The sequence below is a fragment of the Rhinolophus ferrumequinum genome, chromosome 10 (genome assembly GCF_004115265.2).
Source record: "Rhinolophus ferrumequinum isolate MPI-CBG mRhiFer1 chromosome 10, mRhiFer1_v1.p, whole genome shotgun sequence".
NCBI lineage: Eukaryota > Metazoa > Chordata > Mammalia > Chiroptera > Rhinolophidae > Rhinolophus > Rhinolophus ferrumequinum.
Genome location: NC_046293.1, coordinates 31,708,338 through 31,729,530, shown reverse-complemented (window position 1 = coordinate 31,729,530; position 21,193 = coordinate 31,708,338). Strand labels below are relative to the sequence as shown.

General features: G+C 33.7%; 1 protein-coding gene across 1 annotated transcript in view; it reads left to right on the top strand.

Moving 5' to 3' along the window:
* PLCZ1 (phospholipase C zeta 1) overlaps window positions 1-21,193 on the top strand; it is a 32,276-nt gene that overhangs the window by 6,866 nt on the left and 4,217 nt on the right. Inside the window, exons 3-9 of the mRNA XM_033118462.1 lie at window positions 2,531-2,675; window positions 6,561-6,710; window positions 9,170-9,364; window positions 10,703-10,859; window positions 14,879-14,995; window positions 16,040-16,212; window positions 20,842-20,974. Of these exons, the coding sequence (XP_032974353.1) occupies window positions 2,531-2,675; window positions 6,561-6,710; window positions 9,170-9,364; window positions 10,703-10,859; window positions 14,879-14,995; window positions 16,040-16,212; window positions 20,842-20,974 (1,070 nt within the window). The remainder of the gene's footprint in view (window positions 1-2,530; window positions 2,676-6,560; window positions 6,711-9,169; window positions 9,365-10,702; window positions 10,860-14,878; window positions 14,996-16,039; window positions 16,213-20,841; window positions 20,975-21,193) is intronic.

Sequence of the window (21,193 nt, the reverse complement as noted above, 5' to 3'; positions counted from 1 at the left end):
GAATTTTGTAAGAATAGCCTAATTCATAGCTATACTTTCATTATAGGCATTTCTATTCATACTTTATTATTTTAATTTTTTTAAAAGAGAAAATATAAATTTTAACTAGGTTGATTTAGAAATACAGGCAATTACTTTTGAATTCCAAGAAAATGTTCCACACAACTGAATATTTGAATTTAAATTTAATTGTATATCTTCCGCTGTTTCTTTACCTACTTGTGGAAGATATACTCTCAGAATACAAGTCTTTCAAAATTTCTCTACTTATGAGAGGTAATGTTTACCTATTAATATTTAAATTTCTGGTGCTGATCTTTTTTCCTTCCCCTCATTTGTTAATTATGTGACAAATATAACCTCTTTGAGTCTCAATTTCCTCACCTTTAAAAGAGGAAAACTAATATTAACTGTCCTACAGCATTAAATGTTTTAATCCATATAAAATCCCCGAAACTTATTTAAGTGGAGCATTTCTTTACTGAGTGAGGGAAATTTCCATTATTCATTCCCCAAAAGGGGACTCGGTGTGAAATAGTAGAAAGTGGCCTCAATAATACCCCTGGAGAAGACATAACTTTTCCTTACATACCTCTGAGTAAAAGGGGTTGGCATGACACAGAGCAACTCATTCAAATCATTTTTGCTGGGGACCACATCATGTAGTCAAAACAAGCAGTTTGGTAAAGGTTGGTTTGGATCTAAGGATGAAATAAAAACTACCTAGAGAAGTAGCAAGAATCAGTATTATTTAAGGTGTCCTTTATGATGTGTTTTGTTTCACAGTTGATTTTTTGGTAGTTTTGTTTTCCTAGCAGAGAATTCAAGATTATTCTCTGTTAGCACCTCAGAGAACTGATATTCTGTGTGACAAAAAGGGCAAGACAGTTTAACTAAGAGGAGAGTAAAGCAAACATTCTTTCAGGGCAACTAACAACCTTTACTAACATAATCACTTCTTCAACAACTTAAAATCTAAATACATAAATAAATCCTCAAGCTGAGAAATATATTCAGTTTGATTTCTACAAACATAGCCCAATTTTGGACTTGTACCTAAAATTGGTTTGCCGCCTTATTTGCCCGTGCAAATATCAATAGATCAAACAAGATTTCCCTAGAAGACAGTGCTAGGTCCGTTCCTCCAACACAAGGACAAGTGGAATAGAAAGCTCTGAAATTTTATATTATAGTGCATCTCTACATGCCTGAATCAAATAGTGTGTACTTAGCAAACAAATAACCCCCTAAAAAAACCTCAAAGAGTTTATTAGTCATTTAATTTTATATTTTATATTGTTTTGGTGAAACCTTCAAGATACATGAACTTTATCAATTCCCTTTCCTTTTAATGCCCTACCTCCTCAGGTTCCTTTCATCTTTCATACATATTATTCCCAAGGGAACACAAGCTCCCTTTATTCTTGAATTCAGCACTTTGACTTCAGGATCATCAGTGCTTTATCTTTTCTCAGTTACACTGACCTAAATACTGCTTGAGTTATCTATCCAGAAAATTAACTAAATATGTTCTCCATAGAAGTACTAGATCTCAAAAGTCTATTTTCTCAGATGGTCTATTTGGTACTCTGTATTTCTGTTTGAAGAATTACTGATTCTATATCAAGATTTGGTGCTGGGACTGCACTCCCTTCTTCAAATTGTTATGGGTCAGGTAAGGGTTCCACAAATTCTTCACATTTTAGGTCAGATAATTCTTTGTTGTGAGGGGCTGGTCCTGTGTGTTGCAGAATGTTTAGCTGCATTCCTGGCCTCTGCCTACTAGATGCCAGTTGTAAAGCTCCACACCATTCCCAGTTATAGCAACCAAAATGTCTCCAGACATTGCCACATGTCTCCTAAGAGGCAAAATTGTCCTGCCTGAGAAGTGTTGGCCTAGAGACAGAGGGCTAATTCAATATTCTTGGTAAACAAGAATTAATTTGGTTTTCTATGGGGAAAAAAATGTCTTCATGTATGGCAGGGGCTTCTTTGACCTTCTCCTGGTACAGGAGTATCAATTCTAAGATCCCAATGTTTCAAGTTAGCCTTTTTTCATTCAGTTCTCTCCCAAGATTGTGTTTAGGAGATCATTTCTGCCTGGCTACCACTTTTCTTCTTGTATCGGTATAGCTCCCATTTTTTCCTAATATAAACACAATAAATATTTATTGATAGTGAACTGTATATCACACTTTTTTTTATGATACTGACATTTCAGTTCCTGCCCTAATGGAACTTAAAGCCTAAGTAATAGGTAGCAGTTGCGGGATTCAGAGTCCATAGCTCTGCACGTTGCGTCATCTTGGGGGTGCTGGAACTGTGGTTGCCAAGTATTAGTTCTGTGTCAGTCTGTGCTCACAGAAAATAGGAAGAAAAGTGTTCAGTTTAACACAACAACTTGTCTTAATTATGGATTCATTTATGCATTTATTACAAAATTACAAGTAGTCTTTGGAATATTTTGAAACTGTGGTATACATGTTGAATGATCCAGGAATGACAATTTATTTTGTTTCAATTTTGCTAGTGCCCTTATGAAAGGATGCCGTTGTCTGGAAATTGATTGCTGGGATGGATCACAAAATGAACCTGTTGTATACCATGGTTATACACTCACCAGCAAGCTTCTATTTAAAACTGTTATCCAAGCGGTACACAAGTATGCATTCATAGTACGTGCATGTCTTTGTTAATTTATAGTTATTTAAACATAATATAATTTACTGGTTTCAAAATTGTATACTGCTTGGCCTTAGTTTAGATCAGTGATATTTCAAACTGTGTGTTATGATCCATTAATAGGGAATGAAATTCATGTAGTATATAGTTAATTGTGGATTTATCAAAGTTAATCTCAGATGGTAAGGTACATGTTTTGTGGAACTTTTTGTTTAAATCTATCATCTATCTATCATCTATCTATATCTATATCTATATCATCTATATCTATATCTATATCATATATATATATATATATATCTATATCTATAAAAAACGTGTGTGTGTGTCACAATGTAAAATGTGTTTCTTACTGTGAATTATGGCCAGAAATGTTTGAGAAGTACTGTTCTATGTAACAGTAAATATTTTACCAATATTCAGCTATTTTAGCTTCAAGACACAAAAATAAAATATGTCAAAATATATTATTTCAGTTGTTGACATTTTTATGACTATGGCGGCAGTTGTATAGCAAAGAATGTTTAGAAGTTTATTTTGTATTTTAAAGTTATTCAACTTAATAAAGCTACAGATCCAAAGATCTAGTTTTTTCTAGAGCTTCTAAATTCAGATTGCAAATCTTAGTCTATAAATTGAGCAGTTTTGAACAGTTACTCAATTTTGAATAATACTTGGTCCCATTTACAAACTTGGCTAATTGAACACTTTCAGATATTTTAAATTATTTTGTAAACTTTGTATATTTGATTTCTTTCTTAAGTACTTCAATTGTAGTACAATTGAAGAGATTTAACAAAATCTTACTGAATACTTAATGTATATCTAATAAATTAAACTTACAAATTTGATAAACCTAAAAATCTCCTAAATAGGTCAATACATGATCTGTAAATATAAACATAATGTAAAATCACAAATTTAAATCAATTGCTCTACTATTTATTAGGAAGAGTATAAAATACTAAATGTTCACAAAATATAAATATAAAATATGAAAAAATTATATCTTAATGTAAAATACTGACGTATGGCATTGATTCTGTTAAATATCTAATTTCTAATGATTTCTAAATTTATGTCTTTACCCAAACTTTCCAAACCTCCCCCTTGAACTCTATACCAATATAGACAACTACCCATTTGACACTATCTGCGTATTTAATAGGCATATTTGGCATAATGTGTTTAGAATTGAGCTGCAGATATTCCTCTTTCTCCCAGACAGGCTCTTCCCGTGGTCTTCCCAGGCTCCCTGAATGGTAACGTCTATGTGTTCAACCCTAAGTTGTCGTTGTCAACTTTTACCCTCCCTTCCTTCTTTCCAGCCTCTCCATAGCTTCTTCAGCAAATCTTCTTTGCTCTACTTTCAGAATAGGTATATACCGACTTTAATTCTTTCTCATCCTTATTCTCACTGTTCTGGTCAACCACTAGCACCTCTCACATGGATTATTGTAATGGCCCTTATCCAGTGTTCCTGCTTCTCTTCCTTCTCCCTTGCAGTTTCATCTTAATGTATCAGCCAGAGTGACTGTTTGTTAAGTCAAATCATGTCATTCCCCTTCTCAAAACTTACTGTCCCACCCAAAATAAAAGCTCAAATCCATCCTGTGACTCCCAGGCATTACATCACTGGTTTTCTATTACCACTCTGAACACTTCTGTTCCTGCCCGCCTCGTTCACTAGTCCATTCTGGCCTTCTCACTTTTTTCTCAAAGCCTTTGCACTTGCAATATTAACACTTAATCTGAAATACTCTTCCCAAATCTTTGCATATCAAACTCTCTCGCTTCATTCAGGGTGGGTAACCGAGGGAATAAAAGGAAATAGAGACAGTCTTAAAATTAAAGTCCTTGAAAAGATGGAAACCCTGATAACTTCTAAGATTCCAACGAGAAAGAGATAGAAAGAGATAGAAAAAAAAGCTTTAAGCAACAAAGGCTAAACGAGCCTTCTCAGTTGAACAGGATAGCTCATTTTGGCAGTAACTCAGTTTGGTAGGAAGTTTGAACTTCTTATTCAAGGTAGTCAACATTAATTTGGGGAAAGCAGAGCAATAAATAAAATGAACTTGGTAACTATGAATAGGAAAGAACTTTAGTTATAGTTATTGGCACATGTAACTTACTAGAAGCAAACAGATAAGAAATCTAGTTTTTAAGGGAATTATACTGTCAAAAACAAAATGAAACACAACAAAACACAAGTCCCCACTCTAGGGAAGCCTTAAAATAACCCTTGGTCAGAACATGAGCTGCAAAAATTGCTTGGCTTTAAGGAAAGCAAACGCCTCAACACCTACTTTCGATGGTGCCAAGGAGGATAAAAGACAAAAGGACCTTCTTAAAGGGTGGAGCCAAGGATCACCACAGAAGCCAAAAAAAAATGAACTCTACCCAGTGAGTGAAGTCAGGGCTTAATTGAGGAATCCATCAACTAAACCATCACTTTGCCTAGTCTCAAAAATCATTTTTTTATTTTTGGGAAAGAATTTTACATGTTCTCTTGATGTTAGACTGAGTCAGTATATATGTATGTGGTTATATCTGAGAAGGTTATTGTAGTAAGCCGAATAAGGCCCCCGAAGATATTAGGTTCTAATTCCTGGAACCTGTAAATGTCATTCTATTTGGAAAAAGGGTCTTTGCCGATGTGATGAAGTTAGGAATTTGAGAGGAGAGGTTATCCTAAATTATCTGGGTGGGCCCCAAATGCCATCATATGTATCTTCATAAGAGGGAGGTAGAGGAGATTTAGCATACATGGAGGAGGTAATGTGAAGATGAAGTGCGGAGACTGGATTGATATGGCTATAAGCCAAGAAATAATGGCAAGCATCAGAAGCTGAAAGAGGCAAGGAACAGATCTTCCCTAGAGTCTGTTGACACTTTGAAGTAATTTTTTAGTCAGTGAAACTGATTTTAAAATTCTGGCATCCAGAATTGTGAGAGAAATTTCTGTTGTTTTAAGCAACCAAGTTTGTGGTAATTTGTTAACAGCAGCCACAAAAAACTAAGATACTCATACATTAAAAAGGTATATTATTATACCTCCTATTCTAAGGTCTGGCATACTGCAGCAGACCCTACTATACCTTGGCTTGTTTATAAGTTGGTAAATTTGTGCCCTGATAATCATATATGGAAACAAAATAAGGAAAATTATTTTGAATAAGATTCAAAAATGAGTGTTTTCTGCTTTGTAGCATATTTCAAATTTACAGTGGTGAGAAAGGGCAGAAAATATCTTTGTAGAGTCACCTTTATTTAATATGCCCTCTTTATCATTAAAAACTGGAAATATTTTTATTTTTGTCTTTAATTATAAAGCAATGAGTTTTGATTTTAGAATTTAAAACTGAAAAAGTAAAAAATTAACATTTCTCCTAACTTATCACTGTTAAAGTTTTTTCTTCACATTTTAAAATATCTAAATAAACACACACATACACATATATGTACTTTGAAAAATAAAAATGTAGGATCTTTCTTACTTTTTGGCAACTTTTCTTTAAAAGACTATACACAAATTTCTGTAGCAGTGTATATAGATGTACCTCATTCTTAACAGATCTATATTATTTCTTTAAACGGATATGCCATAGCTTATTTAAACAAGTACTCACTATTGGATGCTTCAGTTATTTCCTGTAATTCTAGTGCAGGTAGTACTCATTTTCCTTTTTATTTAGATTTAGTGTTCTCCATTTTTGTCAAACTTGGAAGTACTTTTAGTTTAAAGAATATTTAATTATTTTGGCAAAGGTATTGAACATTAGAGATAAGTTTTAAAATAGATTAATTGCTTTTATTAATTGTATGGAATTTACTGAGGAGTTCTGATAAATAACTATAGTAACGGTTCATTTTTTTAGACATCTGACTACCCAGTGGTGCTTTCCTTAGAGAATCATTGCTCCCCTCTCCAACAAGAAGTGATGGCAGACAATTTACAGTTTATTTTGGGAGATGCCTTGCTTTCTGATATGCTTGATGATTTTCCAGACAAACTGCCTTCACCAGAGGTAACATTTTGTCTGAGATGCTAAAGTTGAAAACAAAAGAAAAAAGACGTCACTATTATATTGGCTTATGAAACTGGGTCAGAGATCAATGAAAATGCTCAGATTTGATTATTTATAGAGCTGTATCTTTGCAATGTGTTGCTTCGGAAATATTTCTGTGAGCATTTAGGTGAATATATTTTGATAAAGGGAATATGTAGAAATATATGTAAAAGCCCACATTTTTATTGTGTGTCATACCCCAGGAGTCCAAAATTTCAAGTCAATTAATACTAGGTCACAGGAATTTGGTGTGACCAAATGTTTTATAGGCAAAAAGCTAAGAAAGAAGCAGAAGTCTAAGCTTTAAATAGAGTCTAGGCCCAATAGCTTAGTATCTGGGGTATTGCTCTTTTCTATTTTTCTAATCTGCTCCTTTCAATTTTCCTGACTCTATGGGCCCATTTCCATCTTCAGTAGTGCATACTGAAGTAATTGGTGTAAAAATGCACCCGACCCTCAGGATTTCAGTTCGCTCTCCAGCTATCTTTTTATTGTTTCCTGCCTCAACAGAAAATTCCATTTCCTCATCTCACAATCTATCTCATCAGGCTTCTTCTTTCACCTGCACTACAATAAATGTCTCATGGTCCTCAAAAACTTTTCTTCTGGTAAATTCTAATGGACCTATCTCAGTCTTTATCTGACTTGTTCCCTCGACAACATTCAATACTGTGGACGCCTCTTTCCTCTCCTTGAAACTTTTTTTCTGTAACACCACATTCTATAGGCAGTCCTCATTCCTCTCGGGCCATTCCTTCTTAGTTTCCTCTGCTGGCCTCAAATTTTATCAGGTGATAAATGAATTTTTTCTTTTTTGCATGATAGTATTGTCTAACAACCAGTAGTTTATTTTTGACATGTCATCATTTTGGTGTAGAACAGTATTTTATAATATTTGAATATTTTCTTTTCTTTTTTTCTTATTTAAATGAGTGAAAAACTTAAAGATGAAAGTGTTTTAACAGTAGTAACAAGATATATAGAGCTTATGATAGAACTGAGATGGTCAAAATAAATTTAATATATGGAAAAACTTTCACCTCATAAGAATGCTCACCAGACTAAATGTGTTTAATTATGGCAGAAAATAAATATTAAGTAACTTGTGCCAAGTACTGGAAACGTCATCAAAGATTTAATCTAAGAATCTTGGTCTAATTCAGTAAGTCAATAATATTTAACTTTGTATGAATAGAACCCCTCCTCCTACTATTTATAAATTTATTTTTTAATATTTAGATATGTAGTTTTCATTAAAGATTTTGCATCCATACTAAAGTAAGGAAATGCTTTCCAATGAGTAAATGAGGAATCAGAGATAAATTCATTTTCTCATACTGTACTCAGTCTTCAGTGTACAAAAGAATTGCTTGGAGACTTGTTAAAGAGGCATAATTCCAGTCCCATGACTCAAGCTTCTGATTCTCTCATTTTGAAGTAGATCCCAAGAATCTGTTCCTTTAACACGCACCTCAGGTGATGCTTTTGATACGTGTAGTTGCAGAGGGCACTTTGGTAAAATCTGTATTGGAGAGTAATATAAGGGCCATGGAAGAAGAGAGAAGGCCCAAAAGGATGGCATCATTTGAGTGGGTACCTAAGGATGATGAAGGGAAGGGATAATCAAAGCTTCTTGAAGAAAAAAACTTTACTTCATAGTCCAGATTTCAGCAGCTTTATGTACAACATAGCAGACACTTAATAAGTATATTTGTTATTTAATGAATATTTTAAAAGGGCAGGAATAACTAAGTAAAAGATGGGAACCAGAAGGCTTTGGATTTAGATTGAGTGGCTCTGATGCCATGCTCCTAGTTTTGATGGATGGGAAATATTAAGTTGATGATGCCAGTGTGCAATATAGTTGAAATGTGAAGAACATTTACAAATCTTTAATTTAAATTTAGTTTATGCTAGATGCCAGACACTACAATAGGTATATTTACATACCTGATCTCTTTTAATATTTTTTTATTGTTGGATAAAAGAGTGATCACCTGAAGCATTTACTACCAGAAGTTGTAGCATTCTAACTTCTGCAACATTGCAAATATTTTAACATACATATGATCATATATATATATGTGTGTGTATATATATATATATATATGTATATATATAAACATATATTTTTCCAAATATTTTGAATAGTAGTATTTGTGGAATGTAGTAAAAGAAATGGAGCGACAGTAAGTCCCAATCATAACGGTCTTATTTTTTGATGCATTTTGGTCAATACCATAATATCACTGGTGGCTGTTAGGGCATTTATAGAGATATGGAAAAAGGTGAAACGCTTACATATCTTACTGCTGTGAGGTATGTGAGAATATGATGAAATATTTTTCATGACTATTACAAATGCAAATTTACCTGTAAATGTGTAACTGTGTCTCTCTTTCAAATTGTTTCTGTAGGCATTAAAATTCAAAATACTAGTTAGAAACAAGAAAATAGGAACCTTAGCAGAGACCCGTGAAAGGAAAAATTCTGATAAGCATGGTCAGGTACAGGAATATGAAGAATATGAAGAGACAGATCAAGATGAGGAAGAGGAGAAAGTTAAAGAATCAGAAACTTTGGTTATTTTAAAAGACAATTCAGGGAAGAAAATAGAGTCAAGAAGTAGAACTGCATTACCAGTTTTCAAGAAAAAGAAGGTGAGAAGATGCTTTGGGAACATCTTACACATGATTGAAAAGTTGTCTTATTTTCTTATTGGTGGAGAATTAAAAAAAAAAAAATTTGGAGGGAAAAATCTTTTTTGCTCCCTATAGAAACTTTATCATTTAAATTTGGGGGTGGGGGGGAATTAGCAGTGGAAAATAATTTTTAAAAGTTATCCCTTTTCCATTGTTAGTTGTTTTTGAATTTTTCTCTATAGTTGAGAAACATTATGTGTTTTTATGTACCATGCATTGTGCAGCGTACAAAAGGTAGAGCGATAAACAACATGTCTGTGCTTTCAAGGAGGTCATGTTGTCAGAGACAAGAAAATCACTGTTTATGATACATAGTGTTATAAGTATACAAATTAGTGTGATGTAAGAGGTATACCACGTTGTAAGTGACACAAAACAAATTCATGTGATTTAAGTAAAATTAATTAATTTTTTGGCCCACTTAATTGGTGCACGTAAATGAAAAGTTTAGGGAAAGGGATTCTAATTTCAGGAATGACTTGGTATAGTGTCTCAAACAAAGTCCACAGAATTTTATTTCTTCCTCCAATTTTAGCCTCACTTTCTCAGTATCGGTGCAAGACTTTGCAAAGCTTTAGCTTTGTCTGCTTTCAGGCTCAACTCCAATGGAAGGCCTATCTATCTTTCAACTGATCCAGCAAATTCTTCTTGTATGTTGGCTGTGACCCCGTTATATACACATTACTGAACCAATTACTGTTGCTAGGGGAATGAAAAGCTTTGATTAGCCAAATCTGATCCACATTATCGATACTTAAGCACATAGATTGAGCATGAGCAAGAAATGTTTTCCCAAAACAAAACTTGGGAAGGAAATAACAGAAGTGTAAAGGATATGGATACTGGGCTGTAAAAGAGCCAATGTACACTATACAATAGAAGTTACTCCAGAATGTTAGATCATACTGGAAATATGACTTACTAATGATTAAAATTCCTAAATTTGTAAAATTCATAAGAACAAACTGAGGTCTTTGGGAAAAAGGAAATAATAATTGTCATCCTCAATACTTGTTACATCAATTGGGAATTTTAGGTTTGGGCTGTTTCATATTAAGTACTTTTATGATGATTAAATACTATCATCATAAAAAAAAAAGCACATGGACCCAATCTAGATAGTTGTGAAGGAGATAATTGTATGAAAAGACTAAAATTATTGATGTGAAAGAATATTTTCTTTGTTGGAAAAGAAAAATTTTCAAACGATTAATGCAAAAATGTGAAATCATTGCATTTTATTTTTACACCATGAAGGTAAAAGTGGCTCTGGCCTTATCTGATCTCGTCATTTATACTAAAGCTGAAAAGTTCAGAAGCTTTCACTATTCAAGACTCTATCAACAATTTAATGAAAGTAATTCTATTGGGGAGTCACAAGCTCGAAAACTTTCAAAGTTGGCAGGTAAATTCTTTTGATTCAAACAGATGAAGTGTTTAAACAAGTTATAGTCACTGCTAAGGTGTCAAGATTGGTCAAAAATATAAAAAACACATTCTCATAAAATTTCAATATACTTAACATAATTTTAAAAAAGGGTTAAATGCCTCAGGTCACATTAAGTGTTCTTTCACAGAACTTAACTAATAATCAACTTATTTAAATCATGAAATTTTGACTGAGAATGTGTAGGGTGGATACATTGGTAGGTGGGGCTGTGGGGAGTAGTTTATATGGGGGAGCAGAGAGTGACCAGGCTGCAGAGGAAGGCAGGGTCAAATTGCAAGTAACCTGAACTTTGTCGTGAGTTCAAAGGTCAGCAGGAGAAGAGTGAAATCTCAGGAGTTACCTGATCCCCTGTGTGTTACTGAAAGATGCCTCTGATAGCACTATATGGGTGAGACTACCTGTAGGGAAGAGATGATGAAAGCTTATGGGGGTGAGAGTGGGCAGGATGAGTGTTGTGGGCTCAGCACGCATCTAAGAGGTAGCGTTAAATAGACCTTGAGGCTGTATGTCTAAGGTGCAGGAAAGGGAAGAAATGGCACCCAGGCCAGACTGCCAGACAGCTGTACAGTGTGTACCGCCACTGCACAGCTGTCGAAGTACATGTGTCTCTGCATCTTCTTTTACCTGCCTTCTGATTCTAAATCTGAGGTGAGTTACTCTGTTTGGTAAAGCCCAAGATACAAGAAAGCCAGGGAAAAAGAATGGGAAGCAGACCCTATCTTTTCTCAGAGTTACATGGCGGGGAATATCCTTCACTTAAAAAAGGGATGGGTAAATAACCCAACAGTCAAGTGACTCTCCAGATTCTTCTGGGAAATTGCAGTCTACCCTCTTGTATAGAAACATCATGGCAAGAAAATCAGCATCTGCAACTGACTTGAGAAAAACTGTTGGCTGTTTGGAAATGTGGATTCTGATATATTTGGTGGTTAACCTCATTAGGCTGGTCACGGGTACCCAAGGGTTTTGAGGTATATATTAGCTAATCTCCTTAAACTGCCTCATAGATAGACCCTGGATATTTTAAGGCCTTTTTTTAAACTGCAGGTTATGACCAAAAATCAATTCAGTAGGTCTGGATCACACTTAAGAGTGAAATGGAATGGAATAGAATGGAATGGAATGGAATGGAATGGAATGGAATGGAATAGAAGAATGGAAAAGAGTGTGTTATATGTACTAAGAATAAGTATTTTTTCATTTATGATTTATAATTGTGTGTGTATATTGTATGTCGGGTCATGATATAACATATATTTCTTACTGTGAAGTCTTATCAACAGGGTTTGAATTTGAATGACCTACTTTATTAGTATCTGTCCTTTCAAACTATTGGATGTTTTTTTGTTGTTGTTCAGAGGGATGGGATTTTGGGGCACAGCAAATTAGTAATAATTCTCTCAGTCTTATTATATTAGACAGTTGCTCAAAATCTGAAAAGGGACTGGGTAATTCTGAGTAGAGTTATAAAGTGTATCATCCCCATCTCTTTAGAAAGAGTATAGAGCTCTTTCTATAACCAAAATCTTGGAACCAAAATCAATAGTAAATAATTAATGATGTGGGCCAAGGTGTACTGCAAGGATATTCATCATTATTAAAAACATAAACATCATTAAATTTATAATAATGAAAAATCAGAAACAGAACATTTCATAATATAATATTTTTCAGTCATTAAAAAATAATGTGGTAAGTGACTATTATTAAAATGGAATGGTTTTCATGTTATTTTAGCAAGTAAAAATGGGAAAGTTTATAAAAGCAATATGGTTCAGTTAAAAATAAGTTAATACATTTAATAGAACAATGGAAATATATATACCAAGAGATTATCAGTGATTATTTATTGAGTAAAGAGATTATATGTGGTTTTATTTCTTATTTTTTTAAATTTGATTTTCTCATTTATTTAAAATGAACATGAATTTCATTTGTAATAACATAGAATGTTTAATTCCTATAGGTTAATCTCAGAAGTAACAAAATCATATTACGTTAGGGATCCTTAGACCATTCATATTTATCATTTTGAAGATGAGAAAAATTAAGACCCGAAAGAGTACATGTTTTACCAAAAGATAAAACCATCTAGTTTAGCATTAGATAAGGGATTGTGATACTAGGACACACATTGTTTATTTATACATGAGTAACTTTAAAATATACTTTCAAGGAGTGTATAACTTCTAAAAATGAGTGCTGATGAAGTTAACTGGAATTAATTTTAATTTCAGTGACTATTTTTTTTATTTCATAATGCTTCCTAAAGAATAGTATTCAGGATGAGAGTGGCAATGATTTTGTTCTAGTTTGACTAGCAAATGTAGTGGGCCACAGGCATTAATCATTTCTCCCATGACTGGTCGCCATATTAGCAGGAATGGTTGTGAGAACAGGATCTGCCTAGTGAAAGAGTAAAAACCTTGGAGAAACATAAAATTTGAAGGAGTGTTTAGTGGTAAAGGGTGTAAATTAGTTTTGCATCTCAAGTGATTTAAATATTATATTTGACAATAAAAACTTATAAAAATATATAAGTAGAAACAAAGAATATACTGGGGTGCCAAAAAAATGTATACACATGACTTGTATTCATCTTTTGTTATTGGTATATATTGAGTATTACAATTTTAATATTGTTTTTTTCCTTTCTTAAAATGTGTACACATTTTTTGGGGGCAATCTCTGTATATAGATACTCAAATAGACTTGTGTGTGTGTGTGTGTGTGTGTGTGTCTGTACACTATAAGTATAGACCTTATTTCAGTAAGAAAAACTTTTGAAATAATCAGAAGTATTGGGAGGTAGCAAGTTGTCTTTCAGTGGAAGAAAGCAAACAGAGATTGAATGAATTTGGGGGTAAGATGTTGTGGTGGTTAGTGTTGGGAGCTTAACTGCATAACTTTAAGGTCCCTTTCAACCTTGAGAATATATTAAATATTCAACCAGATTCATTTGTATGGCATCATATGGCTTTATATGACTTACATGTGATTCTGTCCTAATGTGAAAACCAAAGAAAAGGCAAAATGTGGAGAGATACTACCTTTGTTTTAAAAAAGGAGTGCATCTTATTTTGGAATTTTATATATCCTTATGTCAAAGTGAAATTAATTTTGATGTAAAAAAAAGAAATACATTATCTAATCATTTTCTTCTCAAGTGAATGATTACTGTAAAATTGTATAATAAATTATTATTAACTTCTCAAGTTTTCCACGAATTGAAAATATTTTTGCCAAGACAATACATATAAAAATTGCTGAAGCTATTTATTGTAGAATTATATAATATACGAGGTCAGACAATTAAGTTCTGGAACTCATCTTAGAAAAAATGCTACATACCTCATTCGTGAATGTCACTACAGTCACCTTCAAAGTACTCCCCTTGGGAAGCTATGCACTGATGCCAGCGCCTAATCCACCTTTCAAAGCAATTTTGGAACTCTTTTTCTGGAATGGCCATCAGAGCTGTTGTCGTATTAGCCTTGATGTCCTGAATGTCATCAAAATGTCTTCCTTTCAATATTTCCTTTATCTTCGGGTAAAGAAAGAAGCCATTGGGGGCCAGATCAGGTGAGTAGGGAGGGTGTTCCAATATAGTTATTTGTTTACTGGCTAAAAACTCCCTCACAGACAGTGCCTTGTGAGGTGGTGCGTTGTTGTGATGCAAGAGCCATGAATTATTGGCAAAAAGTTCAGGTCATCTAACTTTTCACACAGCCTTTTCAACACTTCCAAATAGTAAACTTGGTTAACTGTTTGTCTAGTTGGTACAAATTCATAATAAATAATCCCTCTAATATAAAAAAAAAGCAACATTGTTGCAACAAGTTCTCGAACTTAATTGTCAGAACTAGTGTGTGTGTGTGTGTGTGTGTGTGTGTGTGTGTGTGTGTGTGTAAACAAAGTCATGTATTTAATTTATTTGAAATCTTTCATACTGTTTTCATAATTTTCTTTTTCAGCCCATGAATTTATTCTTCATACCATGAAGTTCATTACCAGAATATATCCCAAAGCAACAAGAACAGACTCTTCTAATTTTAATCCTCAAGAATTTTGGAATGTAGGTTGTCAAATGGGTATGTTATATAGGATATTTAGCTTTTTGCAGAAATAAGATAAAACGAATTTTTTAAATTAATGGAAGATTCTTGAAAAGAGCTTCTTATGAAGATGTCTTTTTTTTTTTTTTTTTTTTTTGGCCCTGAGTGTTTTGCGGTCAGGCAATAATAATCATTATTTTCAAGAGTTGAAGTTATTCCTAACGGTGCTGTGGAAGGTAAATCTAGATGAGAGTTGGGGGAATGGAAGTTAAATTCAAGACCAGTTAACATGGGAAGTGTAGGAAAGGAAAAACAGGAAACCAAAACAGATGTAAGAGGAGAGTGAAGATCAAGTCCATTGCCTAAAAGATTTGCTAAGGGCCTCTTCATATTAAATGATCTCTTTACCTTTGGTACTTTACACCAATTTCTGCATTTACAGTTGAAAAATGAATGAGATCTCATAGCTCCCTGGTACAAAGCACTGGCATTAACCAGTCAGAAACTGCCCCGTGTTAATCCTTCTGCTACTGGGTCTTGGCAAGGCCTGTAGGTTTGCAGGGAGGGGAAGAGCAGGGTTAAGATGGTGGTGGTTGGGGTGTTGGGGGATGCATACAGTGGTTATTCACCAGCTTATATACAGGGATTTCTGTATTTTAACAACATTATTGCTCTGCCTCTTTCTCATTTTTTCCTCAGTTGATTTTGTACCTGAAAGTTTATGATATAGTTGGTCTTCCCTTCCAGCATTTAATGTACCGATTTTCTTTATTCTCGTATTTCCTTGATGTTATCTGATATGTACATTACTATTGTATAATCTCTACTGTATGCCATTTTCATTCTTTGACTCAAAGCTAGAAAATAATTTATAGATTAAATTTTGAAACTCACCTTCATATGTTAACATAGACATGGCAGGAGGAAATGCTTATCCATCATGAATTATTGGCTGATGAAGCTTGCTCTTAAAATGTTTGAAGAATTCTAATCCATGATTAGGTTTCAGTGAATCTACTAATTGTTTCTGTAACCATATCCTCTATTTCCTGACAATATCAAAATACTTTTTTCTCACAGTGGCCTTAAATTTCCAGACTCCTGGTCTGCCTATGGATCTTCAAAATGGGAAATTTTTGGATAATGGTAGTTCTGGATATATTTTGAAACCACAATTTCTAAGAGATATTGAAACAAAGTTTAATCTAAATGAAGTACTAGAAAACAATAATCCAGTTACACTTATGATAAGGGTAAGAATAATTAACTTTTTTTTTCTTATTTGGTTATTATAAAAGCTAGATAGTATACATTCATAGTTAGAGTTCCATTGATTTCCTTTAATGCCTTTTAAGTTTATGCTGGTCTTTGTGGGTATTATAGGTGAGTGGTGTTTTAGCATCCTTCCATATTCCAAAAATCTCTTTCTGTTGACTTTGAATGAATGATTACCAGCCTGTGAATAGAAATATTGAGGCTAAAACCTTCTCCTCTCCAAAGTTTATTTATATTATCCCATTGTCTTTAGGCATTTAATATTAGGAGATAGAGGAGTCTGAGTTCAGCCCACCAATTTATTTTGTGGGTATAGTGCTTTTTTCTTCCATAACTTTATGGAATTTTACCAGGAAATTCTAGGAGCTATTTGATTTTCATTAATCTCCATAATTAGACTTTTATAGTTCAGGACTTCCCCCCCCCCCTTATGTCTCTGAATATTCCTTGATTGCTTAGAAACCAAAAGTATTCATATGGTTTCCTTGAGTGTCTTCCCTTCATGTTTACTAGTTTGTGTCAATTCTATCACTTTCTTGTTTCCTCTGCATTCAATTTTCCTCTGCATTTGATTTTACTCTTTACTGATTCTAATGTAGATATGAATTTTTCACCTGCCTTATTAGTTCCTCCCCCAATTTTTATTTACCTCATATAACTTCCTTTTTATTTCTACCCAGCATCCTTCCCCCAACTACTATCTTATTATTCCATCTCTCATCTTTTGTTTTATTATATCCATACCTTGTATAATTTCATAGCAAAAGTAGTTGTCTAAAATGTATTGTTTCCCATAAATACATTTCTAAAACTTTCTTCCGTAACCTAAGTGCCATTTTTGTTTCCTTTGTTTAAATGTCACCCCATCTTTTGAAAATCCCTAGCTGTTTCTCTCCACTTAATTGTAAGCAATTCTAGTTTAGCTTGTATCTGCACCTGTTGTTTGCAAATAAATTGGGTGAGTTTGGTCTCTTTGGACCTCTCTCTATTAAACTGGCTGCTCCTAGAATCACATGAACCATCTCAGATTTTTATTCTGGAATTTTTGGTACTTACATTGCTGTTTCTGGTCAGTTTTATTGTGTCTCATGTTATATGACTGAGTGTAGTTCTGCTGGCTGTGCTGGCCAATGAGAGCCCTCCTGCTCTTGTCACCTGGCTGTCAGAGGGCAGGAAATTCTGGAACCTTCAGACTGCACTTCTCCCACAACTCTTCACATCTTAGCTCCTTCTTCTACTGTCTTAAAAGTCACAGTGGATTTGGGGGCACCACTTTTATCCACTTCAGGCCCTAGCCATTTTGTTTTGTTCCAGTTGAGAATGGGAAGAAGTTTAAGAGCTGTTTTCTAAAGATTAATGCAGGAAGAGAGTACAGGAAAGAATGAATGGGACAAAAATGATTCTGGCCACCATAGGAAATAGTGCCAGTGAAGTATGTAACTGACGTTTTTCCTGGTTGTTAGGGATTTTGTGACTCTAAAAGAGGAGCATGTAGAAAATAGGTAGAAATTGTCTACAGAACTGGATACAGCTCTAAATCAATTAAAAACTAGTAGTTGTTCTAGTGAGAAGAAGCAATGGATCAACCACCTTTTAAGATCCCTTCCTACTCCACACAAATCTTGCTATGCTTCTGGGGCTTTTCTTTCTCCTTTTCCCCTCTACCTCCTAAGCAATTCTTTCTCACTTTCATTTGTTGGCTCCTCTTTCTCTACCTTCTCTAAAATATGTATTAATATGTTGCCTAAGGCTTTTTCTTAATCTTCATCTAGAACTAAATTATCTCCTTGTGTCCTTTTATACATGTGCCTGGTTTCAACCATCAACAAAGCTCAAGTCTTTAATCTGGCCTCATTTTGGGAGTATGAAAACATATGTTTAATAGCCTACTTAGCCTTTCCACCAAACTAATCACCGTTCCATCAAACTAAAAATATTAAAGCCTGAACATCCCTTCCTAGTCAAATATACTTCTATTTTATTTAAATCTCAATGAATTGAGTCGAATTCATTGACCCAACTCAGGGTAGAAAATTGGGAGCCATTCTTCACTTCCCCATCTCCTTCACTTCCCAGGTTCAGTCAATCTCAAAATTCTGTGGATCATACCACTCCTAAATGTCATCCTTATCTATTCCCTAGGTTTGATGTCATTTGCTGCTGTCCTTTTTTAGGAGTTTGTTACCTGTCATCACATCTATTCCTTTAGCTTCCTAAGGGGTTTTCAGTCCTGTCTCAGTCCTGTTTCAGTCCACCTGATTCATCTTTCACATGTTTACCAGAGAGATTTTGCTATAGTTCTAAACTTATACCTACTTAATACTTATTTGTGTCTCCTGATTTGCTTTCTTAGCCGGGCCTTGGCTTATTTCTCTAGCGCCATCTCTCGCCACTTCCAGCCTTTCACCTAAGTCTGTAACCATAGGAAAGCCTTTTCTGTCTATGATGACAACTCCATGTATTGCATATGCTGTTTCTTTGGACTATTCTTCCATCTTTCACTGGCTATTGTGTTCTGACTAATTTTTCAAGACTTAAGTGTCACTTCTTGTTGGAAGCTTATTCCTATGCTTAGTTGTGCTTCATTTTATAATTTTCTTCTGTTTTTCCGTAATACTCTATGCATATACTATGGCACTTACCACACTACATTGTAATTGTTTATTTACTTGTAATTCTTGTCATTCTCCCCCATTTGTCTAAGGATCTTTTAAGGTTAAGGACTGTGTTTTGTTCAGTCCTTATCCACAGGGCCTGACACGAAGTGTATGCTCAATACGTGTTGGTTAATTGAACGGATGGTTTCTTTTTCAAGTTGAAAATGTTAAAGAGAACATACAAGCTCATTGAGAAAGTGAAAATGGAAGATAGCTAGTATGCACACATGTTTAAAAATGCCATCTGTTTATATTGTGGGGGAGTCTCATGTAGGGGTGTAAGTGGCATGGTATGAAATAGACTGGATTAATGATTTTCCCAGAAAGTTGCTACATAGCCATGTAGGTCTTTCCTTCTTGCTTTGATCATACTAGGGAGCTTTGTGATTATATTATGATTTGCACAAATTGTAGAGGGCATGACTTGGAATTCAAAAAACTTAGTTTTGTCTTTCTTATGCCCTTGATGACGCCATTCAGCATTTTTAGTTCACTCGTTGTCATCTGCAATCTAAGAGTTTTGAATTATGTGTTATTTTCAAGTTTATGAAAACTTTGAAACCATTTTTTAAGCTCTAAATCTCATGCATAAGGCCAACAGATGAAAGTAGAGCTACTCTTGTTGACAGCTGAGGGTTTTCTGTTTTACATCCATCCTCTGCAGTGGTTCCTTGAAGGGTTTTGTGAACCAGAGTGTACAAATTATTTGAACAATAATCTCTAAATTATTTTTCAGTTCTCACATTCAATTATTATTATTTATTTATTTAGACTTTTTTTTTTTCTGTCATGAGGTGCACTAAAGGAGAACCTTTTCCTTATTGGTAAAGGTCTGTTACCTGTGGAGCTGATATTCAGCTAGTGGGCTTTGGTATTGGTGCATTAGTTATTTATGACCAATGTTCTTTCTAATTACCCTAATGTCTAATTCTTTTGATTGATCAATGCCCATTTCATGCTGGTTGTTAAATATTTGCACAGTCACTCTAGTTTCTAGCTAATGCCATAATGTGTGGATGTAGAAAAGGAAAAAATTACATATTGACACATTCTTGGTTTTTTTCTTTTCTCTTCCTTCTTTTTCTTTTCAAGCTTAATTTTTTATTTGTTCCTCTTTATTACAATCTTCAGAAATTGAAATCATGCCTCAATTTTTACATTAGTACATTTTATAAAATTAGTACATTTCAAATATCGGTTTTTGTTCGAACTTTTTTCTTTAAAATAAAACAAATCTTAGCTTCAACAATTAGCTTGACTAACAAAAGGCTAAGTAAAATTATTATTAATTACTTTGTTAAGCATTTTTCTGATACCCAGTACCCAATATGCATATGAAATAATTGATTTTGTCTGACTCAGGTTATTTTTGATAATATAGGCACCAATGAATACTGTAAAATTTTGTGATAAATTATCTAAACATATAAATTATACTAACAAATACTATTTAGGAATTTATGTGATACTTTCTCTTACATTTCAGAAGTAGTACTCATATTTTTTCTTATATTTTTTGCTGTATATTTATACTGTACGAATTTGAACGTAGTTCATGTTACCATGAACTATGTAACTCAGCCTGAGTTACAGTATTAGGTGATCATAGCAATGCCCTTAAGCAATACTTTTTAACAATCATAACAAATACTTGTAAAATAAAAACACATGTTGAACCATAAACTTTGTGCAATATGATTTATACTATAATCACATTTCAGTAAAATTGAATAATTTAGACATGTTCTTGGTATTCATCTATTGATACTTGAGGATAAAAAAGTTAAATTTTAAGCTTTACAATATTTTCCACTTTCAAATGTTTTTTGGGGAAACTGACTGACTTATAATCTATCATTTTTTTGGAATACATATTTTATTTTGAAATTAAGTGGTGATGCAGGTTGATGATGTTCTGTGAAATTCTTGTATTCACATATTTTTGCACAGCTCATCAGTGGTATCCAGTTGCCTCCCAGTAGTCTTTCGTCATCTAACAAAGCTGACACATTAGTGATAATACAAATTTTTGGTGTTCCGAATGATGAAGTGAAACAGCAGACTCGTGTAATTAAAAAAAATGGTGAGCTCCTAATATATTTCATTGAACTTCTATTAGACTTCTTGTTGGAAAGCTTAAAAATTATATATTGATAGAGTTTTGATACATATTTATTATTCATAAAGCAAATATTTTGCATTATGTTCAAGATGACAAATGTGTTATGCAGCAAAAACAATTTGATAATGATTTAATGCATTATTCAGATGTATTTTCAGTTTACAGATACAAAAATTTATC